Source organism: Lampetra planeri, chromosome 2, assembly GCF_965212315.1.
Source record: "Lampetra planeri chromosome 2, kcLamPlan1.2.h2, whole genome shotgun sequence".
Lineage (NCBI taxonomy): Eukaryota > Metazoa > Chordata > Hyperoartia > Petromyzontiformes > Petromyzontidae > Lampetra > Lampetra planeri.
This window is the reverse complement of record NC_136108.1, coordinates 752,876-774,538: the sequence shown is the minus strand read 5'-3', so window position 1 is coordinate 774,538 and position 21,663 is coordinate 752,876. Positions and strand designations below refer to the sequence as shown.

The 21,663-nt window shown below is 48.5% G+C and overlaps 2 protein-coding genes and 2 non-coding genes across 7 annotated transcripts; 3 read left to right on the top strand and 1 right to left on the bottom strand.

Moving 5' to 3' along the window:
* Positions 1-4,085: 4,085 nt before the first annotated feature.
* TRNAG-GCC (transfer RNA glycine (anticodon GCC)) lies at positions 4,086-4,156 on the top strand. The gene has a single exon. It is a non-coding gene; the product is annotated as a tRNA-Gly (tRNA).
* A 608-nt stretch (positions 4,157-4,764) lies between these two features.
* On the top strand, positions 4,765-4,835 carry TRNAG-GCC (transfer RNA glycine (anticodon GCC)). Its single transcript has one exon. It is a non-coding gene; the product is annotated as a tRNA-Gly (tRNA).
* Positions 4,836-6,698: 1,863 nt separating this feature from the next.
* On the top strand, positions 6,699-15,275 carry ACMSD (aminocarboxymuconate semialdehyde decarboxylase). Its single transcript, XM_078603717.1, has 11 exons — positions 6,699-6,999; positions 8,797-8,841; positions 10,183-10,279; positions 10,572-10,621; positions 11,235-11,345; positions 11,845-11,970; positions 12,451-12,544; positions 12,770-12,865; positions 13,816-13,988; positions 14,325-14,423; positions 14,517-15,275. Exons 1-11 carry the CDS (start codon positions 6,943-6,945, stop codon positions 14,577-14,579), a joined length of 1,011 nt encoding a protein of 336 aa, XP_078459843.1. The 5' UTR covers positions 6,699-6,942; the 3' UTR covers positions 14,580-15,275.
* Positions 14,916-21,129, bottom strand: KANSL2 (KAT8 regulatory NSL complex subunit 2). Of its 4 annotated transcripts, none has more exons than XM_078603705.1 (10): positions 20,953-21,129; positions 18,944-19,201; positions 18,048-18,220; positions 17,827-17,938; positions 17,257-17,402; positions 16,981-17,141; positions 16,783-16,879; positions 16,456-16,619; positions 15,812-15,874; positions 14,916-15,600 (listed from the first exon to the last, which is right to left on the bottom strand). In XM_078603705.1, the coding sequence occupies exons 2-10, from the start codon at positions 19,195-19,197 to the stop codon at positions 15,475-15,477; spliced, it is 1,296 nt and encodes a 431-aa protein (XP_078459831.1). In that variant the 5' UTR covers positions 19,198-19,201; positions 20,953-21,129; the 3' UTR covers positions 14,916-15,474. The 4 variants fall into 4 exon arrangements, with proteins under 4 accessions (XP_078459831.1, XP_078459804.1, XP_078459823.1 ...); XM_078603678.1 differs by having other exon boundaries at positions 17,239-17,402; positions 20,953-21,128; XM_078603697.1 differs by lacking the exon at positions 20,953-21,129 and adding an exon at positions 20,771-20,814 and having other exon boundaries at positions 17,239-17,402.
* Positions 21,130-21,663: the final 534 nt, after the last annotated feature.

The following is a 21,663-nucleotide window of genomic DNA, read 5'->3' as shown; positions in this document are numbered from 1 at the left end:
ACCAACTCCTGGCGTGCACACACACGCAACAATGACAAAGACCCCCACCCCCCGTATGGCCTTAACAGGCTGTTGGGGCAGGTGCTGTTAGCGAGCACCTATGAAGCCCGGGACGGCACACAAGGGGGTGGGTGACCAGCGCCACGCCCGGCCGCCTTTGTCTCTCTAGTGGCGATAATCACTGATGTTGGTCGTGAGCGGGACTCGAACTCGGGTAGCCGGGTTCGTAGCGCAGCGCGCTAACCGCTACACTACCGCTACCCACGCGCACACAACTCCCACTCACCCACGCATCGAATCTCCCCCCTGCTGCTGTTTTGTGTATGGGACAGCTTCTCTGCGCAGCGTGCACCTGTTGAGTCAATATTAGGTTTGAGCTACGAGGAGGATGTGGTACAGTGTGGGTTTTGAGGCAGATTGGATTGGAAACTTTCCGAGTAAAGATACACGGTGTGTACGTGTGCTTGGGGAGGGGTGTCCGAGTGGTGACGCAGTGAGTTGCAAACTGCGCGATGGACCAGATTTTATCTGATTCCCAATCGAGGCTAATAACAGTGTCGAGTGATATTTGTTACGGTACTGGACCTCCGCTAGATCGACTCTACCTTAAATGATTACTTTGAGCGGTGTGTTTCCATCACTGGGATACTGGCCACATCACCAACACCTTCCTGTGCCGTGCTCGCTCACAGTGCTTGCTCCAAACAATTTACTAAAGGCTTTACAGGGTTTTGTTTGTCTTAGTGCGCGTGATAATTAACGTTTCTCACTCTCGCTTTAAGTGGTTAGGATACAGTATTCAGGATAAATCCAAGTAAACTGCCGGACGTTTTCATACAGACTGCCTTACAATTTAAACAGTAGCCATTCATATTTCCAGAAAAAGTCATAAGCCTGTGTAAATGCTTGGGTTAATTGCCGTTACAATCTTGTTTTTTGAAGAGAGCAGGGGGCAGGCATTGCAAATTCAGTTTATGATGGCAATGTCTCCCCATCCACCAAAGCAGATCATGCCAGACTAAGTTTAACCTTGTGCTCTATCGCAGAACATGCTATGCTCGCCGTGGCCAACCACTCTTCCTTACAGCAACACAACTAAGTTACAGTCCTTGGTAAATCCACTGCTGAATGAAGGCCTCCCCACGCCGTGTCGGTCATCGGGGTTGTTTTGACCATACTTCACCACCCTGGTCAGTGTTGGTCGGTGAACGGGGGAGCCCAGGATCGGTTCAGGTATATCTCGCCAGGATATTAGCCATGGCCGGGAATCGAACTCAGGTTATAGTGCAGTGCACAAACTATCACGTCACCACTCTAAAAAATAAAAAGAAGACTCGAGACGTAAAAACTCAAGAGCATTCGCATGCAAGTGCACAAACAATACTGGCGAAGACGCGATAAAGTTAAATGTGGCTTGCTGAATGTTGTCTTGTGACTCCGATCCACGTGGTGGTCAATTACAGTGGTCGCGCTTGTGCCTCGCTGAATGGGAGCCGGTCACGCCGCTTTCGCACAGAGTTGGCCGTGCGAAGTCACGCAGCTTGCCCCCCCCCCCACCACCACCACCCACAACACAGAGGATTCCTTTACATCGTTTTAAAATGCGCCTCCGTCAGGCGAACTCTGCACGATTGCTGCACGGTTGATGTTTGACCGACGTAGAAGTGTGTGCCTCATTCCGTCGTACGGCGCTTGGGTCTGTCTCTTCCCCCCACCCCAATTAAATTCCATGGTCGCTGCTGCAGAGAGTCGTGTTGTCGTGAGACCATGGCATTTCACTCGGAGCCTCTCGCAGAAACAACGTGACCTCAGGCACGCCGTAGACACCACAGGACCTCCCGGGGGTGCTGCTGTTCACTCATTTGGCGTGGGATGCGTGCCAGAGCACCGTGCCACAACTCGTGATTCAGAAAACAATTTAGAAGCGATCCGATTCTAGATTGCAACATATTGCATAAGAATTAAAAAAAAACATGTATTATGAGTTTAATAACCATGCCATATTCATTGGTGCATCGATGCATCGTTGTATACTACTCGTGTCACTAGATAAACTCAGTGGAAGTTGATGTCTGATATCATTTCAGGTGTCTCGTGCCCACATTTCCCTTCCATTTCTCACGTGCCCTTCAACCGAGGGGTTCGTCTCATGGAGGATGTCGTGAGCCTCGTGTCGGCAACTGTAGCGAATGGAGTGAGAATCACAACGTTACCCGTCACGTTCAACGCGCACACACACACGCGCGCGCACACGCACCGCGGGTACCCGCCCCGGAGCCGACACGCGCATTGTGTGCTGCACACTTTGCGCGATTTCTCTCTCCCCGTGTTTGACGGCAGTCATCTCTCCGTTGACTTTCGCCCTCCATCCGTCCCGCGAGCCGCTCTCGGCCGACAATGGGAGAGGCGTGCGTGGCGGGTTGGATGTTGGGAGATGCTGGAGACTAACCCTGCGTCGAACTTCTTTCGCACCGTACGTAGCGAACCGCGCTAATTGGAGGTGCCGGGGAAGGACGACAAACGCTGAACACAGCGAGCGGCTCGCTGCTTGCTGGCGCTTCCCTGGCGCTGAGGGGGGGGCGATGTCGTCCCCGAAGTGGTGGTGGTGATGGTGATGATGGTGGTGGTGATGATGGTGATGATGGTGGTGATGGTGATGATGGTGATGACGGTGGTGATGATGGTGGTGATGATGGTGATAGTGGTGGTGATGATGGTGATGGTGATGATGGTAATGATGGTGATGATGGTGATGATGGTGGTGGTGATGATGGTGGTGATGGTGGTGATGGTGGTGGTGATGATGGTGGTGATGGTGATGATGGTGATGGTGGTGATGGTGATGATGGTGATGGTGGTGGTGGTGATGATGATGGTGATGATGGTGGTGATGATGGTGATGGTGGTGATGATGATGGTGGTGATGGTGGTGATGACGATGGTGAATCATCACCATCAGATTATGGTGGTGATGCGCATCGTCGAGTTTAGTGCGGAGTGGCCATGGCTGATGATTCAACACATCAGTATTCATAATATAGGGGGGAGGGGGGTTTGGGGGGGGTTAGATCGCGTAAATATATGAATGTGTCGTTACACCCGCCACCACCCGACACAGCCAATTCGTCAGTAGTACAGCACTAACCGGTGTGTTGGAGAGCCAAGCCACAACATTTACAATCTGAGTACGACGTTTCACCAATAATTACCACTATCTTCGTCAGGCGACAGCCTGAGTTGTGGAGAAGTCCACCTGTATTATGGGGGATATTGGTCGCGAAAGCCTCCGTGTTAAACATCAGTATCCGCTGATGCTGCTGATGCTGCGTTGGCAGTGGTGCACAAATATCACAAACATCAACACACTCGTCAATACCACTGCGGCCTTACAAGGACAAAAATATATAATGAGCGACGTTTCAGGCAATAGCCCTTCTGCATAACACATGATCCCCCATGCAAGCACATGAGGTCACCACGAGAGGGCGATATTGTCAGCTCAGAGAAGTTACCTCTCGATTAGCGTGTTTAGATTTGTTTCGAACACCATTACTTTTGAAACATGTTCGTCTTGTTGTCATGTAATAACGAGTGTTATGTTTGTAATGCAAACACATTATATTGCATTATATTCCTCTGCAGTGAATGTTGCCTCCACACCGCCCACGCAGCAGCGCTCCTCATTCACACCACGCCTGATCATCACCACGCCTGATCATCACCACGCCTGATCATCACCACGCCTCATTCACACCACGCCTCATCATCACCACGCCTGATCATCACCACGCCTGACCATCACCACGCCTCATCATCACCACGCCTGCCCATCACCACGCCTCATTCACACCACGCCTCATCATCACCACGCCTGATCATCACCACGCCTGACCATCACCACGCCTGATCATCACCACGCCTGCCCATCACCACGCCTCATCATCACTACGCCTCATCATCACCACGCCTGACCATCACCACGCCTGACCATCACCACGCCTCATCATCACCACGCCTCATCATCACCACGCCTCGCTGCCATCATTGAGACAAAAGGGGCTGTCTCAGGATGGGTCTCCATGTCAGCATTGGTGGTTCAGTGGTAGAATTCTCGCCTGCCACGCGGGAGGCCCGGGTTCGATTCCCGGCCAATGCACATTTTTATAGATTTTTTTCTATAAAAAAAAAACAATCTGTCTTTCTGCATCGTCGATATTAACATTATGGATTAAAGGAAACCTTAAAAAATATACGGGTTAAAAAACATTATACAATGTGTGTTAGAAACTCGTGATATTTTCTCAGTCACTCTAATCCCTTTGTCAATTCAGTGTTGCCAGCCACGTGTGGTCAAAGCAAAATCAGACAGCCCTCCTGCTAACCCAGTTAACACGGAACGCTGGGGAAACGTTGATCTAACGATTTGAAGCTTTCGTGACTGCAGGAATCCATACTCTTTGGTTATTTCGGCAAAGTCACGTAGTTAGAAATAAATTAAAATCAAACAAATCACAACGTTTCGAAAAAAAAAATATTGATGTGCTTTTCCCACCTGATGATGCAATCGAAACGTCATGATTTGATTGTTTTATCTATTTCTAACTACGTCACTTTACCGAAAGAACCAAAGAGTATTGATCTAACGGTTCCAACCACATTACAACGTTGGCCCGACATTCCAAGCATGCTGTGAATCTTCCCCATCCTTTCACTGATGAAGACAGTAGGAATATAATCTCCTCTTCTTCCTCGTCTAATATGTCAGCATTGGTGGTTCAGTGGTAGAATTCTCGCCTGCCACGCGGGAGGCCCGGGTTCGATTCCCGGCCAATGCACATTTTTTTTTCTTAAGAATTCATTTTACTCTTAAACTGCGCAATAGTTACTGCTCGCTGAAATTAGCTGCGCGTTTAAAGTGTAAATGATTTTAAAAAATCAGTCGCCGCTATTACATGTATTTGATACGAGAGTTGTTGTTGGAGAGAAGATATATTTATTTATTTACGCCACGAGGCTGCCCCAGTTGGTGGCGGCTCGTGAAGGGTAACGCTGCGTTTCTCACACCGTGGCATAGGGGGCAGCATTACCACCGTGAACAACTGACAAAAAAATCCAACACTTGCGTTAATAATACCTTCAAAGAAATTAAGTAATTCATAGTCGACGTTTCCGGCAAAGGCCCTTATTACAGCACTTGTTTGAAAACGTGGCCTATTATATATACTTTTCTTTTAAGACCATAGTTTTAGTTTTACTGACGAACGTGTTTGTTTTTGTTATTAACTGTGGAGTTGTCCATAAATGACGTCACGTACCTAGGGGGGGGGGTCAGACATTTGTGACGATGTGTGACGAGGGGGGGGGGGAGTTAAGAAATGTGACGTCACATCAAAATGCACAACTTTAAATAAATATAGACAACACGTTCTACTTAATAAAATAGTCTTTTTTTTAATAAATGTTTTCTCCTACAACATCAGAGTGCAGCGCCACATTAAATACGCACTACAATCACAATAGTTTAAAGCAATTTGAAGCATGTTTTTTGGGGGGGGGGGGGGAGGCAGAGCTTTGTGATGTCATATTTGAGGGGGGGTCTGACTTTTTGTGACGTCGTGTGACGAAGGGGGGGTCAGAAATCGTCCAAAATCGCGTGACGTCATTTATGGACGGCCCCTGTACTTTTGCACCGCTGCCAGCATCATCCAAATAATTCGCAAACATCGGAGTGCTTTTTACGAATTTGCAAGAATTCTATATTTTAAACGAATGCAGCTACATAACGTTGGTCTGGGAAGCCAGTTTTCCGATTCGACATAAACACGCTTTCACTTTAATGTGGAGACAGAACAGAGTTCGGCTTGCATTTACTTTTGCTTGAAATAGTCGAGTGTAATCTTTGCTTTTAACACCAGGAAAAACGGTAGTGCATCTTATAGGTCGACTCAGCCTTAAACAAAGTAGCAGCTGCGGTGTCTAACTATCAGAATTGGGGAGAAAAAGGCGGCCGGGTAAAGTGTTGACCACAAAAGACCTCTCTTGGCTTGTATGGCGTTATAGGTGTTCGCAAAAAAACACTTTTCCCCAACTGTTAAAGGCTATGACGTGGGGACCGTGCCTGTATTATTGCCTATGTGTGTGACGTGTCAACTAGTAGCCTATTGATTTAGAAACGTGCGTTCAGAGCATTTGGCTGCGAGGAATGTCCACACGATAAGCCACTTCATTGGGATATCATTTGTGGCCAGGTGGCTTCTGAAAAGGAGCTATATAACTCAATGGGCCTTCTTTATTACCTCGTAAAAGACAAATCGTATAGAATGGAACGCGTCTCAGGAGATGGCGCGGTGACATCGCCTCGTGTTCAGCAGCCTCGACGTATATTGCATCACGAGAACGTGAACAGATCAAAGAAATCTAGATTCGAAGTTTTCGTGACTGCATATTCTTTGGTTTTTTCGGTAAAGTCACGTCGGTATAAAACAAAAATAAATTAAATCAAATCACACTTCAGAAGTTGTTTCCTGCTGTGGTTGTCCCACCTGATGACGGACGTTTGTGTTGCGCCCGAAACGTCGTGATTTTATTTAATTAATTTTGTTTTATACCTACGTGACTTTACCGAAAGATCAAAGCAAGCACAACGTCCGTTCAAGCGAGTCCCACTGCTTTGTTTTCCTAGGGCAAAGTCGTGATCAATGGCTGGGCGTTCAAGAGGAGTGGGTCTTTTCATTGGCTGCTCGAGACAAGCCCCAGAAACACCCACGCAGCCCTCTCCCTGTGCCAAAACACCACAGCACACACCAAGCACAAGCGTGCCACGGGTGGACTTGTGGGGTGGGTGCTGGTCACTCTTGTTGTTGTTGCTGCTGCTGCTGTCATTATCACAGTCGTCGTCGTTGTTGTTATAATCCACGCATAGTTATCAACTTAACGTGGAAAATGAAGATCGATGTTCACAGCCACATTCTTCCTCGGGAGTGGCCGGACTTAACGCAGGTATATATTGTGTACTGTGCTGAATTCTAAATGCAGTACCAGAAATGACGTGTAATATAATTGCTTCTGTCACCAACACGACACCAACTGTGCATTCATACATAACGCTCACACAAAACGTGGTCGATTCATATCGGACACACTGCCGGTACGATGTAGTTCCAATCAAACGTAACTTGGATCAGCGCGTATTACACATTGACAATTGTGTGTTATAACCATAACATAATGTGCACACCAAGGTGGGAGTAGAGTTGATCGGTGGGGCTACTTATTTTATAAAGCTACCGAGAGGACTGTGGTCTGAGCACGCAGGGTTCATGACCGACGTCTGCCAGGCCTGCAGTGCACTTTGCCCGGTGCGGTAACCACCGCGGAACCTGCACGATGTGTAAATCTGCACGATGTCTGCTTTCAGCAAACATTTTTTATTAACGCGTGGTCATGTTTCCAGTCAAATGCCGTACCAAATTCACAGTCTAGGCGGCTCGCAGACACGAGTTGCTTGTCGATAGGGATTAATTGCAGCCAGATTTGTCCGGGTTGGCGACTCGTATAATAATCATCCCCCACCCGACACACCACATCCAGTATACTCATCACGACCGGAACATATTCAGTGAGGAAAGTTGATCCCCGCCTATAGACTACGTGCTGACAGCACACGACGGACACATCATATTGCGTCATATGTGTTAGTTTATCATGCCTGGGTTGCAGCCAAAGTAAAGGTCATGTCATTGTAAAGGGCTTCGACATTTTTTCCCATTACAGTACAAATATAAAATGCAAACATACTGAAATAGGCGATGTGGCTTGACATCTGAAACATACTCGATAGGAAACAAGCTCGTGACGATTGAATAACATTTCCTTGAAAACAATGTTCAATTCTAATTTCTCTATGCAGTGTTCCCGAGCCATACACAAGATCTTCCTCCTGCATGATCGTTGAGAGGTCATTCTGAAGACCACTGCTCGCATAAGATCGCTGTCAACCCATACGGTTTACCCCGTATTCTTGTACAGAGAACTTGAGTTTTCAGGTCCATACGACGTACAGCCGTTTCTATACGGGCTAGAACATCAACACAAATGTGTGCATCCACGTATCAAGCAAGCAGCAGCATCAATATGCAAGATCACAGACAGTAGCATGATCAGTCGTATCATTGGCACCAATTATCAAAATACATACAACTTTTTGTTTAGTAACATAATTTGTGTCTATTTGTTTGTGTTTCTCCCTTGTGATGGGACTTTGTAGGATGAACGTTGAGATTTTTAAGGGCCACGGGGTAACCAATAAGGTGTGAATTGGTCTGTAACAAGGTGGGGCACTGACAAGGGGGTGACAGGTGATGGGCCTTCTCTATCTGCTCATTAATAATACATCGACATCCATATTTCTTGTGAGATGGTAGTCCCTCCCTCACCCCGCCCACTTTATATAACCACGCCCCCTCGCTAGCCCTGTACACTGGAGTCTGGAAGTGGCCTATCCAATTGACCCCAATTGACCCAGCCCATTGCTCATAGGCTCTGCCTACTGCCCTAGTAGCCCCGCCCACGACTCGGCTAGCCCCGCCCATTACTCAGGTAGCCCCTCCCACGACTCAGGTAGCCCCGCCCATTACTCAGGTAGCCCCTCCCATTACTCAGGTAGCCACGCCTACAGCTCAGGTAGATCCCGTCCGCTGCTCGACAGTGTGTTATGGGGAGTGGGATACGTGCTGGCTCCCGCGTCGAGAGAGCGAAGTCGATGTTCTTGCCCTCATCGTCGCTGTGTCCCTGCAGAGGTACGGCTATGGAGGCTGGGTGCACCTGGAGCATCACTCCAAGGTGAGTTTGCCTCGTACAGCACCTCGCCCTGTGACAGAGACTTGCACTGCATGTACGTGCATGTACTTGCATGGATTAGTGGGGAGGGGTAGTTCGATTTTCGATCGCTAACAAACAGGAGCGAATATTTGAACCGGTCCTGGGCCTCCCCTATGTCGACTCAGCATCAAACGAGTACCAGGTACGTTCTGTAAACACCAGCACTGATAACATAAGAGTGTTGGCCACCCACCCACTCGTTTACCCTGCCGCCCTTAATAGGCGCTAACTATAGCAACTTTCCCCAACTCTTAATGTAGCTAATGCCGATGATCAACATCTCGTTGATCTCGTTGCTGTGCACGATATGCATGTGTCCTGGTGAGCCTAAAACAATCTTAAACAGCTCGTACGCCAAGAAAGGAGATACGTGTAACATGTTTACGTGTATGTTATTTGAGTACATTATGTACGTAGCATTTGTGTGTATTCTTGTTTCGTCTTGTCTGTGTAGAATAAACATATATACAGCGCGGGGAATCATTTATATGCACTATGTTGCCTCTAAATGTCATCATATATCAAGACATCTTGCTCAGAAAATAAAATTACAAACAAACAGGTGCTCCGGTTTTGTCCCACATATATAAACACTCGTTAATTGGCTGAAAATATCGTAATATATAGAGGACTCCAGAGGTTGGGGAATTTTTGTGCTGGCACACTGCCTGACTACCTTCCCACTTATCTGTGGTTCCTCGGCGATTGTGAGATGTAATTTGCATAAACAGCGACACTATTTACAACTAAAATAATATTAACAAACAATAAACAGGATAGAAGCGGAGTGTGGGGGTCAGGGCAGGGAGACATGGGAGATAAAAGGTCATCTAGCAGCAGAGAGCAAGTCACTTAAGCACCTCTATCTACGCATGTCTCTTATCGTCTGTTTACCTTAATGTGTAAGCATCGTGTAAGAATATATTTGAATAATGTCATGGTCACATAAGGACACCTTCCCTAAGTAATTAATGAACCACTATTGGGACACAGCCAGGTGGGAGAAATCGGAATCTTTATTAACACTGGTGGAATCCGATGAGCTGTGAAGCTCTTTTTGACGGGTGTCCAGTCAAAAGCATGGGATAGGCCGAGGACTTTGAGAAATTTTGCAGGAAAGAGACCGGAGCGAGAGCGGGGACCAAGGGACACGGTTGGTGGAAAGGAGATTTCGAAGAACTCACTTTACATGTGTATGTTCATCAATCACTGCAGGTGGTAGTGGTGGTGAAGGTTTACATGCCAAGTCTGCACAGCAGATGTGAGCTCTGCTCAGCTGACTGATAGAGCCTTGTGCCGCAGGGTGAAGCCAAGATGGTCAAGGATGGGAAGGTGTTTCGCGTGATCCAGGAGAACTGTTGGGACCCGGCCGTGCGTATCCGGGAGATGAACCAGCAGGGTGCGACGCGTGATGCCACACCCGGCGACATCATCAAAGCTTGCGTGTCACAAATTAATTGTGCACAGAGGTTGTCACCAGTTAGGTGTCACAACGTTTTACAAGAATGCATTGCTCTGTTCCACCAATTGCATTCCGATCGTTCTGTCAGCATTGCCACGTCATGCGATCAATGAATTTCCATTGTGAACTCAGCGTATTACTCAGTGCATCACGTTTTGTCTGAGAATGGCACCAAAAGATTTCAATACCTAACTACTCGCGATGTGCGTGGCGTGTGCGTCGTGGGCAGGGGTGACGGTGCAGGCGCTCTCCACCGTGCCCGTCATGTTCAACTACTGGGTGAGTGAGCGAACAGTGACGTCGAGCAACAGCACGGCGACGAACACAACTCACAACTCATCGCGCTCAGTCGCAGAGCGGGTGGGAAAGCGTTGCCCTCGACTGTGTGCAGCAGTGGTCTCTGGAATTGTTCTCAAGAGGTAGTTATGTGATATCCGTTGCCTTGGGCCGTTGTCTGATACTGTTTGGGTGATACTGCGTGTTCAGCACGATGAGCTTCTGTTCATTTAATGAAGTTCTCCCGGCATGTGGAGCAAAACGTCGCACATTGTTGCCTAACAATTCGCAGCACAGCCCAACAACACATCGGAGGGCTGCTACACAGCAGCACAACTTCGAGAATCTGCAGGGGAAGTAGTGGCATGTCAACAGCAGGACTCGCTTCGGACACCTTGCACCTGGCGGTGTTAAGATTTGGGTCATCCCCACGTGTGCTTGGTACGAGTTTTGTCTGATGGGGAGCGATTCGTTTCACCCCAATATCTATAGTAGAGGAGGCGACAATATTTCAAAGACACGATGCCTCGTCGCTGACTCCCTTTCCACCTTGCGGCGAGTGAGTGGGTTCGGATCGCCCCCCACGTGCCCCCTAAAGGGGTTCTTCACCCGGCAGGCCCGGCCGCAGGACGCACACGACCTGTGCCGGCTCCTTAACGACGACCTGGCGGGCGTGGTGGGCCGCTTCCCGCGCCGCTTCGTCGGGCTCGGCACTCTGCCTATGCAGGTTCGCTTGAACTGCTCGCTCGCTCGCTCATTCCGCTCAGCTGTGGAGCACCGCGCTCAGTGGTGTGGGGTGGTTATGGGGTCCCCTATGAGGTGGTGTTACTGGGGTGTTTTGCTGCATGCCTTGGTGCGTTGCTAGGATATTGCGCTGCGTGGTGTCGTATGTTGTAGGGTGGTATGCTGCCGAGTGGTGTTGAACAGCGTAGTGCTGGGTGGGTTTGTTGCTGTATCGCTTGTTGGGGTTCTGTGCTGTAGTCAGGTGCTATATGTTGTGGTGTGTTGCAGTGTGCTGTATGGTACGGTGCCCTATGGTGTGCTGCATGCTTATGTGTTGTGCTGTATGGTGCAGCACTGTATGCTGTAGTGCTGTGTACTGTGCTGGATTGTGTTGTGCTGTATGGTGTGCTATTGTATGCTGTCTTGCTGTGCGGTGCCGTGCGGTGCCGTGCGGTGCCGCGTGATGGTGTGGCGTGAGATGCCGCGGTGTCTGTGCGGTGCAGTCGGCCGCGCTGGCTGTGCAGGAGCTGCGCCGCTGCACTCTGGAGCTCGGCTTCCCGGGGGTGCAGATCGGCTCGCACGTCAACGCCTGCAACCTGGACGACCCCGAGCTACGGGCCGTCTTCGCGGTGAGACGCCGGCTCCCTGGCGTTGCCTCGCGTCGCAGGTGCACGCACCACAGCGTACCGAGTTTCCCTCAGAGACCGCAGATGAGAGACGCTCAAACACCAGATTTCGTACTTCCCATCGCTCCACATTTACCACGTTTAAACTTTCAGTAGATGTTTGCAGAAATTACATTTGGCAAATTCCTCATCACTTTAAATATCTATATCGTGTACATATTTTAAACTAATTTAAAGGACCACATGGTGGTGAGATGTGGGGAGAAGACAGTGAGAATTGGTGACACATGGGTAACGGTCAAAACTTATTATCCACCCACTCCATCTGGAGCACTGTCTGTGTTCACTCCATTGGTCAACTCCCACTCTTGTGGCCCCACGCAAGTCTGCAGTTCATACACGAGTGCGGTGTGGACTGCCGAGCAGGTCGCTGTGTGCGCTCTTCTTGACACTCATTCACGCCACTATGCCGTCGGGATTCAGGAGGCGGAGGAGCTCGGCTGTGCCCTGTTCATCCACCCCTGGGACATGGACACCACAGGACGCATGGCCAAGTACTGGCTGCCCTGGCTCGTGGGTTAGTCAACGCCCTTCACCTCCTGCCACCCCACGGCAGGCCCAAATAGGAAAATAAGAATCGCACCCAGTGTGACATTTGCCCCCAAACTCAAACCATGGACCACACGGTAACGTCACTGCCAGCTTCAATCATTTACCGGCAGCGTTTGAGATATTCACCGAGCTATGCGAGTCTGTGTGAGTAGCTTGACAACGGGCTATATGTGTACGTGTGTTGGTCCAGGGATGCCAGCCGAGACTACGACTGCAATTTGCTCCATGATATTTGGCGGAGTCTTTGAGAGGTTCCCCAGGCTTAAGGTCTGCTTTGCACATGGAGGTGAGTGGGTGAATGTGTGCAAGTTAAATTGGTCTGCATGTAAACTATCGACATACAAAGACAATTATCCCACATATAGCTTTTTTCAAACTGCTAGGGCCAGTGCCATTAGCGAGCACCTGTTAAAGGCTGACATGGCACGAGGGGGTGGTATTTTTAACACAACACCCAGCTGCCTTCGTCTACCCACTGCTGATATTTACACACTGGACCAGCTATTAATTTAGATCGAGTCGACCTACAGGCAGCCCAGTCCTCATTCAAATGTTTGCCATTGATTTTAGCCATGGCTGGTAATTGAACTCGGGTTGCCATGTTTTGGAGCGCAGTGCAATAATCACTGTGCCAACACGCATTAAAATCCGACCAGTAGAGGTGGCGTGCATCTTTGTCCGAGCACTTAGGGGGGGGTGGGGGGGGGTTGTATAACACAAACACGTGGTAACCTCCCAGACTTGCTGGGCTGAGGTGACCAGGGGATGGCAGTGTCAGAAAGTGAATTGTTGAGTTGCTTGGCTCATCTTAATAGATTACCATATTCCCTGGATTTTACATTCTAGAAAGTTAGATGCATCCTAAACGTGTGCCTGGTGTTCATGAAATTATACGAATCTGGTCACACACACACACCTACCAGATGCTACAGGGGGAAGTGTGCCATAAAGTTGTAGAATAAAGTTTAGTTTAGGGATAGGATTTAAAATTAAGATCTTTATTCAAATTCTCAGATCATATGCAGTCTAATATTTGAACATGGCCGTGTGCTAACAAACTTGGCGTTATCCAAAGCCAGATGAAACACATTTTTAGTGCAAAAAGGCATGGAAGTGATGTTATTTCATACCAAACAAAAACAACTTTTGAACCATCCCAAATTACATATCTAGGCTTAGACTTAAAACTTTCGTTATCAAGTTTCTCCAGGACACACCCAGGGTTTTTCCTACCAGGTGGCTCGTTCCCCTTCACGCTGGGCAGGATCCAGCATGGCTTTGACGTGCGGCCAGACCTGTGTGCCGTGGACAATCCACACCCGCCACGCCGCTACGCAGGCCGCTTCTACACGGACTCACTGGTCCACGACCCCCAAGCGCTCCGTCTCCTCGTGGACGTCCTGGGGCAGGTGCTCGGAGCTGGCGAGGATGGGACCTCACCTGGAATATTAGTTTGTAGCGCCCAACATTGTAATGTACAGCAGCCCTTAATGAATCCACAGCTGCATAAAGGCCCCACCACACTGCTAGACGCCGGGGTTGTTTGACCATACCTCACCACGCTGGTCAGTGCGGGTTGAAGATGGGGAGCATGGAATCGCACAATAGATTTTTCTGCACTACACATGGAAATCTGGTGTGCGCTTAGTGGTCACCCATCCAAGCGCTAATCTGGCTCCAGCCGGCTTAGCTTGAGATATAACATTTGCACTAAAATAACTTGAATACATTCATGCCTTTCACAGGACCGCGTGATGCTGGGAACCGACTACCCTTTTCCATTAGGCGATCTGGAGCCAGGGAGGTTGATTGAAACCATGGAAGAGTTTTCCCCACAGCTCAAGGTATGGGTCATGTTCCATATGCCTGCTACTATAGTGTGAGCTGCCACCAAGCAGACATCGTGTTGTCATCCTGGCCTTCATGTCTTTTTCTAGGACAAGCTCTTGTCTACAAATGCCCTGGAATTCCTGGGTGTGGACGGTGCTCGTTTTGGCTGAACACACAGTACCCAGGCTGCAAAGCATTCCTGCAGGGGCCTCCAGTCAAGCCTAGCCTGGTAAAAAAGTGATATTTCAAAGGCAACGCAACCCAGTGTCAACTAATTGAAGTACTTATTGTTCTATTTGTAGCACTTAATTTGTAAAACACGTAGGAAAATGTATTGTTGATTTTTTTGCTAAGTGCATAATGAGCCAACGTCGATTGTTGAAAGCAAATGTTACGTTCAAAAATGTAAACGCCAAGGGAAATGCAGTTCCCTATACAAATTTTAGTAAAAAAACCTTTAAAAATGTAAGCGCTTAAAAAATATAAACATGCCACTTGAAACCAAAGATTTTCAAAATCGCATTTATTATTTGTCAGTACAAGACATGCTCTACACACATGTACAGAGTATCACATACTATTGTATCTCTCACCACAGATGCATTTTAAGTGTGGTGGTAGCTGGTTACATGTGCTGTAAAAAAACAGCTTCCCGCTACCGCCTGGCTCTGGCAGCAAATGTTACACTTTATAAACAGTTCAAGTAGCAAGTTATCATTGCAGTGACTGGTACGTCAGGTGCTTGTTTTCCTGAAAAAGCCTCAAAGAGTCTCATGACACTTTCAGAAGGGTCTTTTCCACATTTTCACAGTAGAGAATAATTTCTATACAGATTCCAAATAAGAAATTGTAGGGAATTTGTTTTCAAATGTTGACCGTGATGGCCGCACAAAATGGCCTACTCTTGCAAATTACACCATAGGATCTTTAGAATACACTGTGAAGCAGATTAAATGTCATGTTAGGGTGAATGCACCCGCAATACTGCTGGAATCGAGCCATGAGCCTCTGCAACAAGTGATGAACGCACCACCGCAAGGCCACGTCGCTGCCCCAAGAAGGCACTCAATTGAGCGAGCTCACTGTGGGCGAGGGGCTGACGTGAGGCTCTTTGCCATGCGATGGGCACACGGCGGTGTTCCCCGCCCCATCCTTCTGTTCACCGCTCCACTCCATGCTGCCACCTTCCACCTGCGTGGAGACCCAAAACCAAATGGCTATAATAATCACACCAACGTGACAAACTCTCGGCGGAGCTTGCATGGTAATGTAGGAGGTTACGTACAATACTATCAAATATAAGCACATTTATTTATTCTTTAGCAACATACGGGAATGTCTCAAAACATGCAAGATGAACAAAGTCGAGATCAGCTGTTGTAAATTGCTGTAATCGACATACCCCTTGCAGTTGACTTGACTGTGCTGGATCCTCTCCGACAACATCAATGTGTTTGGAGCAGTCCTGAAATACACGAGTTGTGTGAATACATCGTAATACAGGAGTACTGACCATCACTTAGACCAGTGGTTCCCAACCTGTGTTCTGTGAGCTACAGGTGGTTCACAGGACTTTTGCAGATATTATTCACAGAACACTATATTTTCATTGCCCATTGCACAATTATTTAGTCAATTAACAATGTCAATTGATTGTATGGTTTGAGTTAATATTGACAATGCTTTGTGTAGTTTTAATTTAGAATTTGTTATGGATATACGGTGGTCCATGGGGTTTGAGGGTTGGCAGTGGTCAACCAGTTCAGAAAGGTTGGGATTCACTGGTTTAAACTTAAACATAGATCAGACCCTCACTCAACGTATTGTGCAGCTGTGGTGCAGTAGTTAGCATAATGCAAATGTTTAAGTCCTCAGTTCAATGCATATATTGCAAGGGGAATCATATTCATGGATTAATTAATGCATTATATGGTCACTTTTAACGTACCATTATCACAAGATTTGGATCACCATGCAAAACTAAAAAGAACAGGCACTGCTCAAACACAACACCCAGATGCAGGTTCACTGGCTAGAGCGTCACACCTCGCTCAGTTCCAAGGACTGCTCCGAAACAGAGGGGGGTAGAGGCGTGTGTAGCGGGCAGTGGGGGTTGTCTGACAGGCTGACTGGCACCGGCCGATTGCATGGCGCCCCCTCCACTCCAGGGCACATTCGGAAGAGAAGCTGAGCGCTGTCTTGGCAGATGTCTGGGCACATTCATGTCAGGGCAAACGTGTGGCAGGACAGGATGCAAAATTCACGAAAACCATTGTGCTAACAATTGCAACTGGAAAGCAACACGGCCAATAGCTCACACGGGAAACAGCATTCACACGCTAATATTTTCCTCGATGAATTGGAAAAGGATACGCGCTGCGCAGTGCTTGGAAAGTGGCAGAATCCGGTTGCTGCAGCGAACTCCGTCCACAGTTCCCATGCAGCGTTGTGCACCACGATGGGATGGCAGCTGGGATCAGAACAAAAAACATAGTGGATTACGTGGAATCACTTGGAAAGAAATGCACATAGTCCACGCGGCTACATTACACCCATACGGGGAAGGCTGACCTGCGGCAATGTGTGTGGGTCCGAGAGGATGGTCCTGCGGTCCTTTAGCTGTCGGTGCAGGAGGGCTTCCACCCCAAATCGGCGACGATAGCGCTTCATTGCCCTGAGACGGCGGAGATCCTCCTGCTCTTGGATGCCCTCCACTCCCACCGCAATGCCTGCTGTTCTCATCATCACATACACGCCATGCTTTAGTTTAATACAATTTAAAACACGTTATTCTACAAGTTTCAAAGTAAAAAATGAGCAACAGCTTACTGGTGGGATCATCCTCACTGCGTCGGCAATGCAGGTATCTACGGCGCTTCTCCTTCAGAAGATGCTGCATGCGCTTGAATTGGTCGATGTACAGAGACTGCAGACGAATCAGCTTCTCTCGTGTGATCAGGGCCACCTCCTCCGCTGTGTATACCTCCGCGTGCCTGCAACAGTGACATGCAACCTTTTTTTTCCCAGTGTGGCATTTTTTGTAACACACTAACAAATGGTATAAAAAATCATCAAGGACCAGATACGTGTTGGGGAATGTTCCAGTGACTCCATCACCCATTTTATGGCTAATTGGCAAGGCGATACATTTTGGTTGTACAAATATATAGACCAAATTTTAATATACTATACACGATATCATAAAAAGGAAATTCATAACTTTACAGATGTTATAGTATGTCATGCCTCAAACACAGATGTGTCCACACATTTCACACTAATGTGCTGTACAATCAGTTCAGAGGACTGGACAGAGGAAAAGGCTATCTGTGCCAGTCGTATATTTACTTAAGGAAGCAAACAACTTGTATTGTAAATAAAGCCATAAAGTGTCTGCAAACAGGAAATCATATTAACTTGAGTGGATCCTCCTGGTCACTGTCCACACTCTCGGCCTCGCTGTCCGGGTCCCCGCGCCAATTATGGTCCAGCTGCATCCGCTCCCCCTCACTTTCACTGCAGCTGTCGTCTGTAGGCAGAGACGCGATTGTCGCTCATTTTATCGGCAAAAATCACGCTTCCGTAAAACATCCCGCTCCGACAGGTGTAACCGCCGCTTCCAGGTGGCGAGCACTCACCCAGTAGTCTGGAAGCGTCGCTGTGCTTTGTGGTTCTGGCCCGCCCGTCCTCCAGCATGTAGCTTCCCAGATCTGCCAGGATGCTTTCTGTGGTGATGCCACTGCTTTGCTTCCTCATCTGCTGTCGTGCAGCTTTGCTGGCCTTCCGTGCATGCTCGGCGCAGAGGGAAGAGCTGTAGAAACGTTCAGCCGTCGAATAAAAAAACAAATGAATCCCACGACTGCACGTTTTCAAAATACACATGAATTGCTGTATGGATGGTCATATCTCTTAACTTTTAACTTTAATAATCAACAAAAAAACCTTACTCATACTCTTTGGTTATTTCGGTAAAGTCACGTAGGTACAAAATAAATTAAATCACGACTTTTTTTTTTGCCCACTTCAGCAATTGTTTATTGCTGTGGTTGTTTCCACCTGATGACGGGCACTTGTGTTGCGCCCGAAACGTCGTGATTTAATTTATTTTGTACCTATGTGACTTTACCGAAAGAACCAAAGAGTATGGATTCCTACAGTCACGAAAACTTCAAATCTAACCAAATACTTTAGATCACTACACAAGAGACTAGTCTTTGGTGATCCCACTGGTGAAAAAGGGTGGACAAGCACACCACCGCAACCTTACGCCCACACGACTGCCAACCTGCAATTGCTGTCACACACCAGTCCTCACAACCAACACCAAAATCACCACATTCCATGCACGACACTCTGACCTGCCTCTACTGGACATCTGTGAAAGAGAGCTTTATAGCTCACCGCATTCTTCCAGTATAAATTATTCTGAAATATACACCAGCCACCACACATGCACCACAACCACGCAATCGCCGTGCCATCCACCGCGACCGACGTATCACGCTACTGCCACCCACGGCCCTCTACCACACACCTGTCCTTGCGCTCGTTGCGGGGTGCGGCATTGGGGCACCGCTTGCTGTTGCGTGCCGACACGTAGCAGCACTGGCGGTACGGCGCGGCGCGGTCGTCCAGGATGTGCTTCAGGCAGTATTCGTAGCCGTCGAGGCGAGCCAGGCTGCACGGCCGGCTCGTGTGCGCGCAGCTCTGCGGCTCGGGCACACGGTTCAGGCTCGCGGCGCGCCCGCGGCCCGACGTTGCCAGCACGTTGATGCGAATGCGATTCATTGCGCTGGGAAAGGCAAGCGGTAAAAAAACAGAGCATCCATTACAATGGGGAAGAGGTGCGGGCGGCAATCAGTTTGCAGGAATGCACCATCCAAACACTATGAGCCCTCTGATCCCCTCTTCCTGTCGAACAAAATTATTTCCCTTGGATTTTTGCCACTCGTGTGGAATCATCCTCCTGAGTCCACTCATTCCTGTTCATTATCCTCGTTCACCAGCTGGAACCACCTCTTTCTAGGACTGCATCTGGACCGTTCCTTCCACGTTCGTCGCCTTTCTTCGATGTGTTTTTTCTCTTCTTCCATGCCAAAGCCACTCTTGTTTTCAGTTTTATTTATTTAAGTTTCATTTATTAGGTATAACCCTGTGAGCAATGCGACTCTTGACTCGGGAGCAACCGCAACAAAAACATGAACAAGAAACATCTTAAAGTGACTACACGCAACAGAAAAATCCTGGCAAAAACAGCAGTCTTCTTGTTTGCGATCTGTTGCACTCTCACCTTCTCCCTCGTCTCTACCCCGACTCCTCACCCGAAACAATTAGCAAACCAGCCTCCAGTGCGATGCTTCTCACCGACCCAAACACGAAGTAACGAGCGGAGTAGCCAATAATTCCAACCCTATCCCAACTAATAACTCTCATTAGCCATAAATCCTACCCCTAAGCACGTTTAGTGCTTCTTCGAGACGATGTGTCAATTTTCAGTTCTGCTCTTTACAGCGCTCCTAATGCGATGACACAAGTCACATTCGTCAATACCACTGCCTTCAATTTAAAGATACAATTGGCGACGTTTCGGACTATGGCCCTTCTCCAAAGCACAACCTAAACGAGCACCGCCCCATCTTCGTTAGAACAGAGGGACAATTTAGTTGTATAATTTTATGTTAGAACTTAACATTTGTCGTTCGACGGGCCATTTACCGAAACGTCACCTTAGTTTTTTTTCCCATTCCAAGGCAAATACGCCGAGTTCTTACATAAATTAAATTGTCCCTCGTCTTAAATTGCTAGATCAACCGGTGGTGGCATTTCCACATTCCTATGACGGGGATCATTTCGAATCAAGCGTTGAAAATGGCGACTTCTCGATTGAATCACGCGCGCTCAACCACAACACCATCCGACCGCTTATGCAACTATTAATAGAAATGCAACGTTTAGAATTAAAGAATCGCATCTCAACAAAAAACACTTCAATGTTGAGGTTTGCACAATCGGGCTGCGTTGCGAACGTTCGATTCGCATACTCACACGTTTTTAAAACGGATGCACAACTTAAAAATTGCAAACGTCGAAACAATTCCCAGGATGAACGTTAAGCAACCGGGGACTTGAACCCACAAGAGCTCTTAGCCGATTGCCGCCACATTCGTGGCGAATCGCCTGACGAGGCTTGGCTGCTGTTGTTGTGATCGCCCTCAAGACGTCACGGTAACTCGCTACGTAAACGTTGTGGGTTTGACTCGCCAACACTCCGATGTGCTGAAGTGGAAACGAATTGCCGCGTCTTTGCGTACGTGACAAACCTGACTAATCAGCGATCTCACTCACACACACGTGCACAAACCCCTTCACTCTCGACTGACACAGCCTCCTTGCAGCCCCCACCCAACATGGCCGCCGGCTCGACAACAACGGAAGTGACGTAACGGCAACGCCCTCCCCCGCCCAGCCCCCAGTCGCCGTGGGCGAGGCGAACGTTAAACAACAGCGCCGCCGTCGCCACCACAACCACCACCAATCACTTACCGGCGATACAATGCGAGACGCAATTCCGACGAGCGATCGCTTTACTTCGTTTTAGTGCAGACCAAGGTGTTTCGTGAGGGTTTCGTTTTTCTTTTGCGGTAAAAATTCGCGCGCCCGTGAATGCGCCAACGGCACAAAGGCGCCGGCCGCCATGACACTGCCCCCCCCTCGCTCCCTCACCGCCTGCCACCGCCCCCCCATTTAAAAAGCCGCGAGCCAATCACATCGCGGCGTCAATGACGTCACTAACGGTTACGTAAGAGCCTCGTCCTCACCCCTGAAAAAAGAACATTTGGCACGATGCTGTTGTTGTGAAAGAGCCAACGCACAAGATACCAGGGTTTGACCTTCCACGAAGCTGCTCATGGCCCATCCTAAATCGCATCCACCGCACAAAGCACGGCAGCAGCAGATGCGGATACCTGATGCACAAAATATGGAAGATTAAAAACCCTCCCAGTGTGCCACTGTGGTCATCCAGAGCAGACCGTACAACATATAACCGACGCAACGCCCGATCCACAAATACGAAGGAGACATCACGGCGATACACTCCGCTACTCCTGACGCGCGGTTGTCTGGCTTCACTACCCGAATGTGAGACTGTGGTTGTTGTTCTGCGTCTACATCGGCAGCCATGCGAAATAAATCAGCGGTGACGTCACTGGAGTCACGCACCCCCGCCCCATTTCCCCTCCCCCCCATTGCCCC

What these genes read in the sequence shown, in the direction of transcription:
- ACMSD (XM_078603717.1), top strand. Translation starts at nt 6,943, where the DNA reads ATGAAGATCGATGTTCACAGCCACATTCTTCCTCGGGAGTGGCCGGAC. An exon ending in ACCTGGAGCATCACTCCAAG is followed by an intron (nt 8,842 to 10,182) that starts GTGAGTTTGCCT and finishes CTTGTGCCGCAG; the next exon opens with GGTGAAGCCAAGATGGTCAA. An exon ending in GGTCTGCTTTGCACATGGAG is followed by an intron (nt 12,866 to 13,815) that starts GTGAGTGGGTGA and finishes TTTTCCTACCAG; the next exon opens with GTGGCTCGTTCCCCTTCACG.
- KANSL2 (XM_078603678.1), bottom strand. Translation starts at nt 19,197, where the DNA reads ATGAATCGCATTCGCATCAACGTGCTGGCAACGTCGGGCCGCGGGCGC. An exon ending in CAGTGAGGATGATCCCACCA is followed by an intron (nt 17,142 to 17,238) that starts GTAAGCTGTTGC and finishes TGATGAGAACAG; the next exon opens with CAGGCATTGCGGTGGGAGTG. An exon ending in ACCCACACACATTGCCGCAG is followed by an intron (nt 16,880 to 16,980) that starts GTCAGCCTTCCC and finishes TTCTGATCCCAG; the next exon opens with CTGCCATCCCATCGTGGTGC.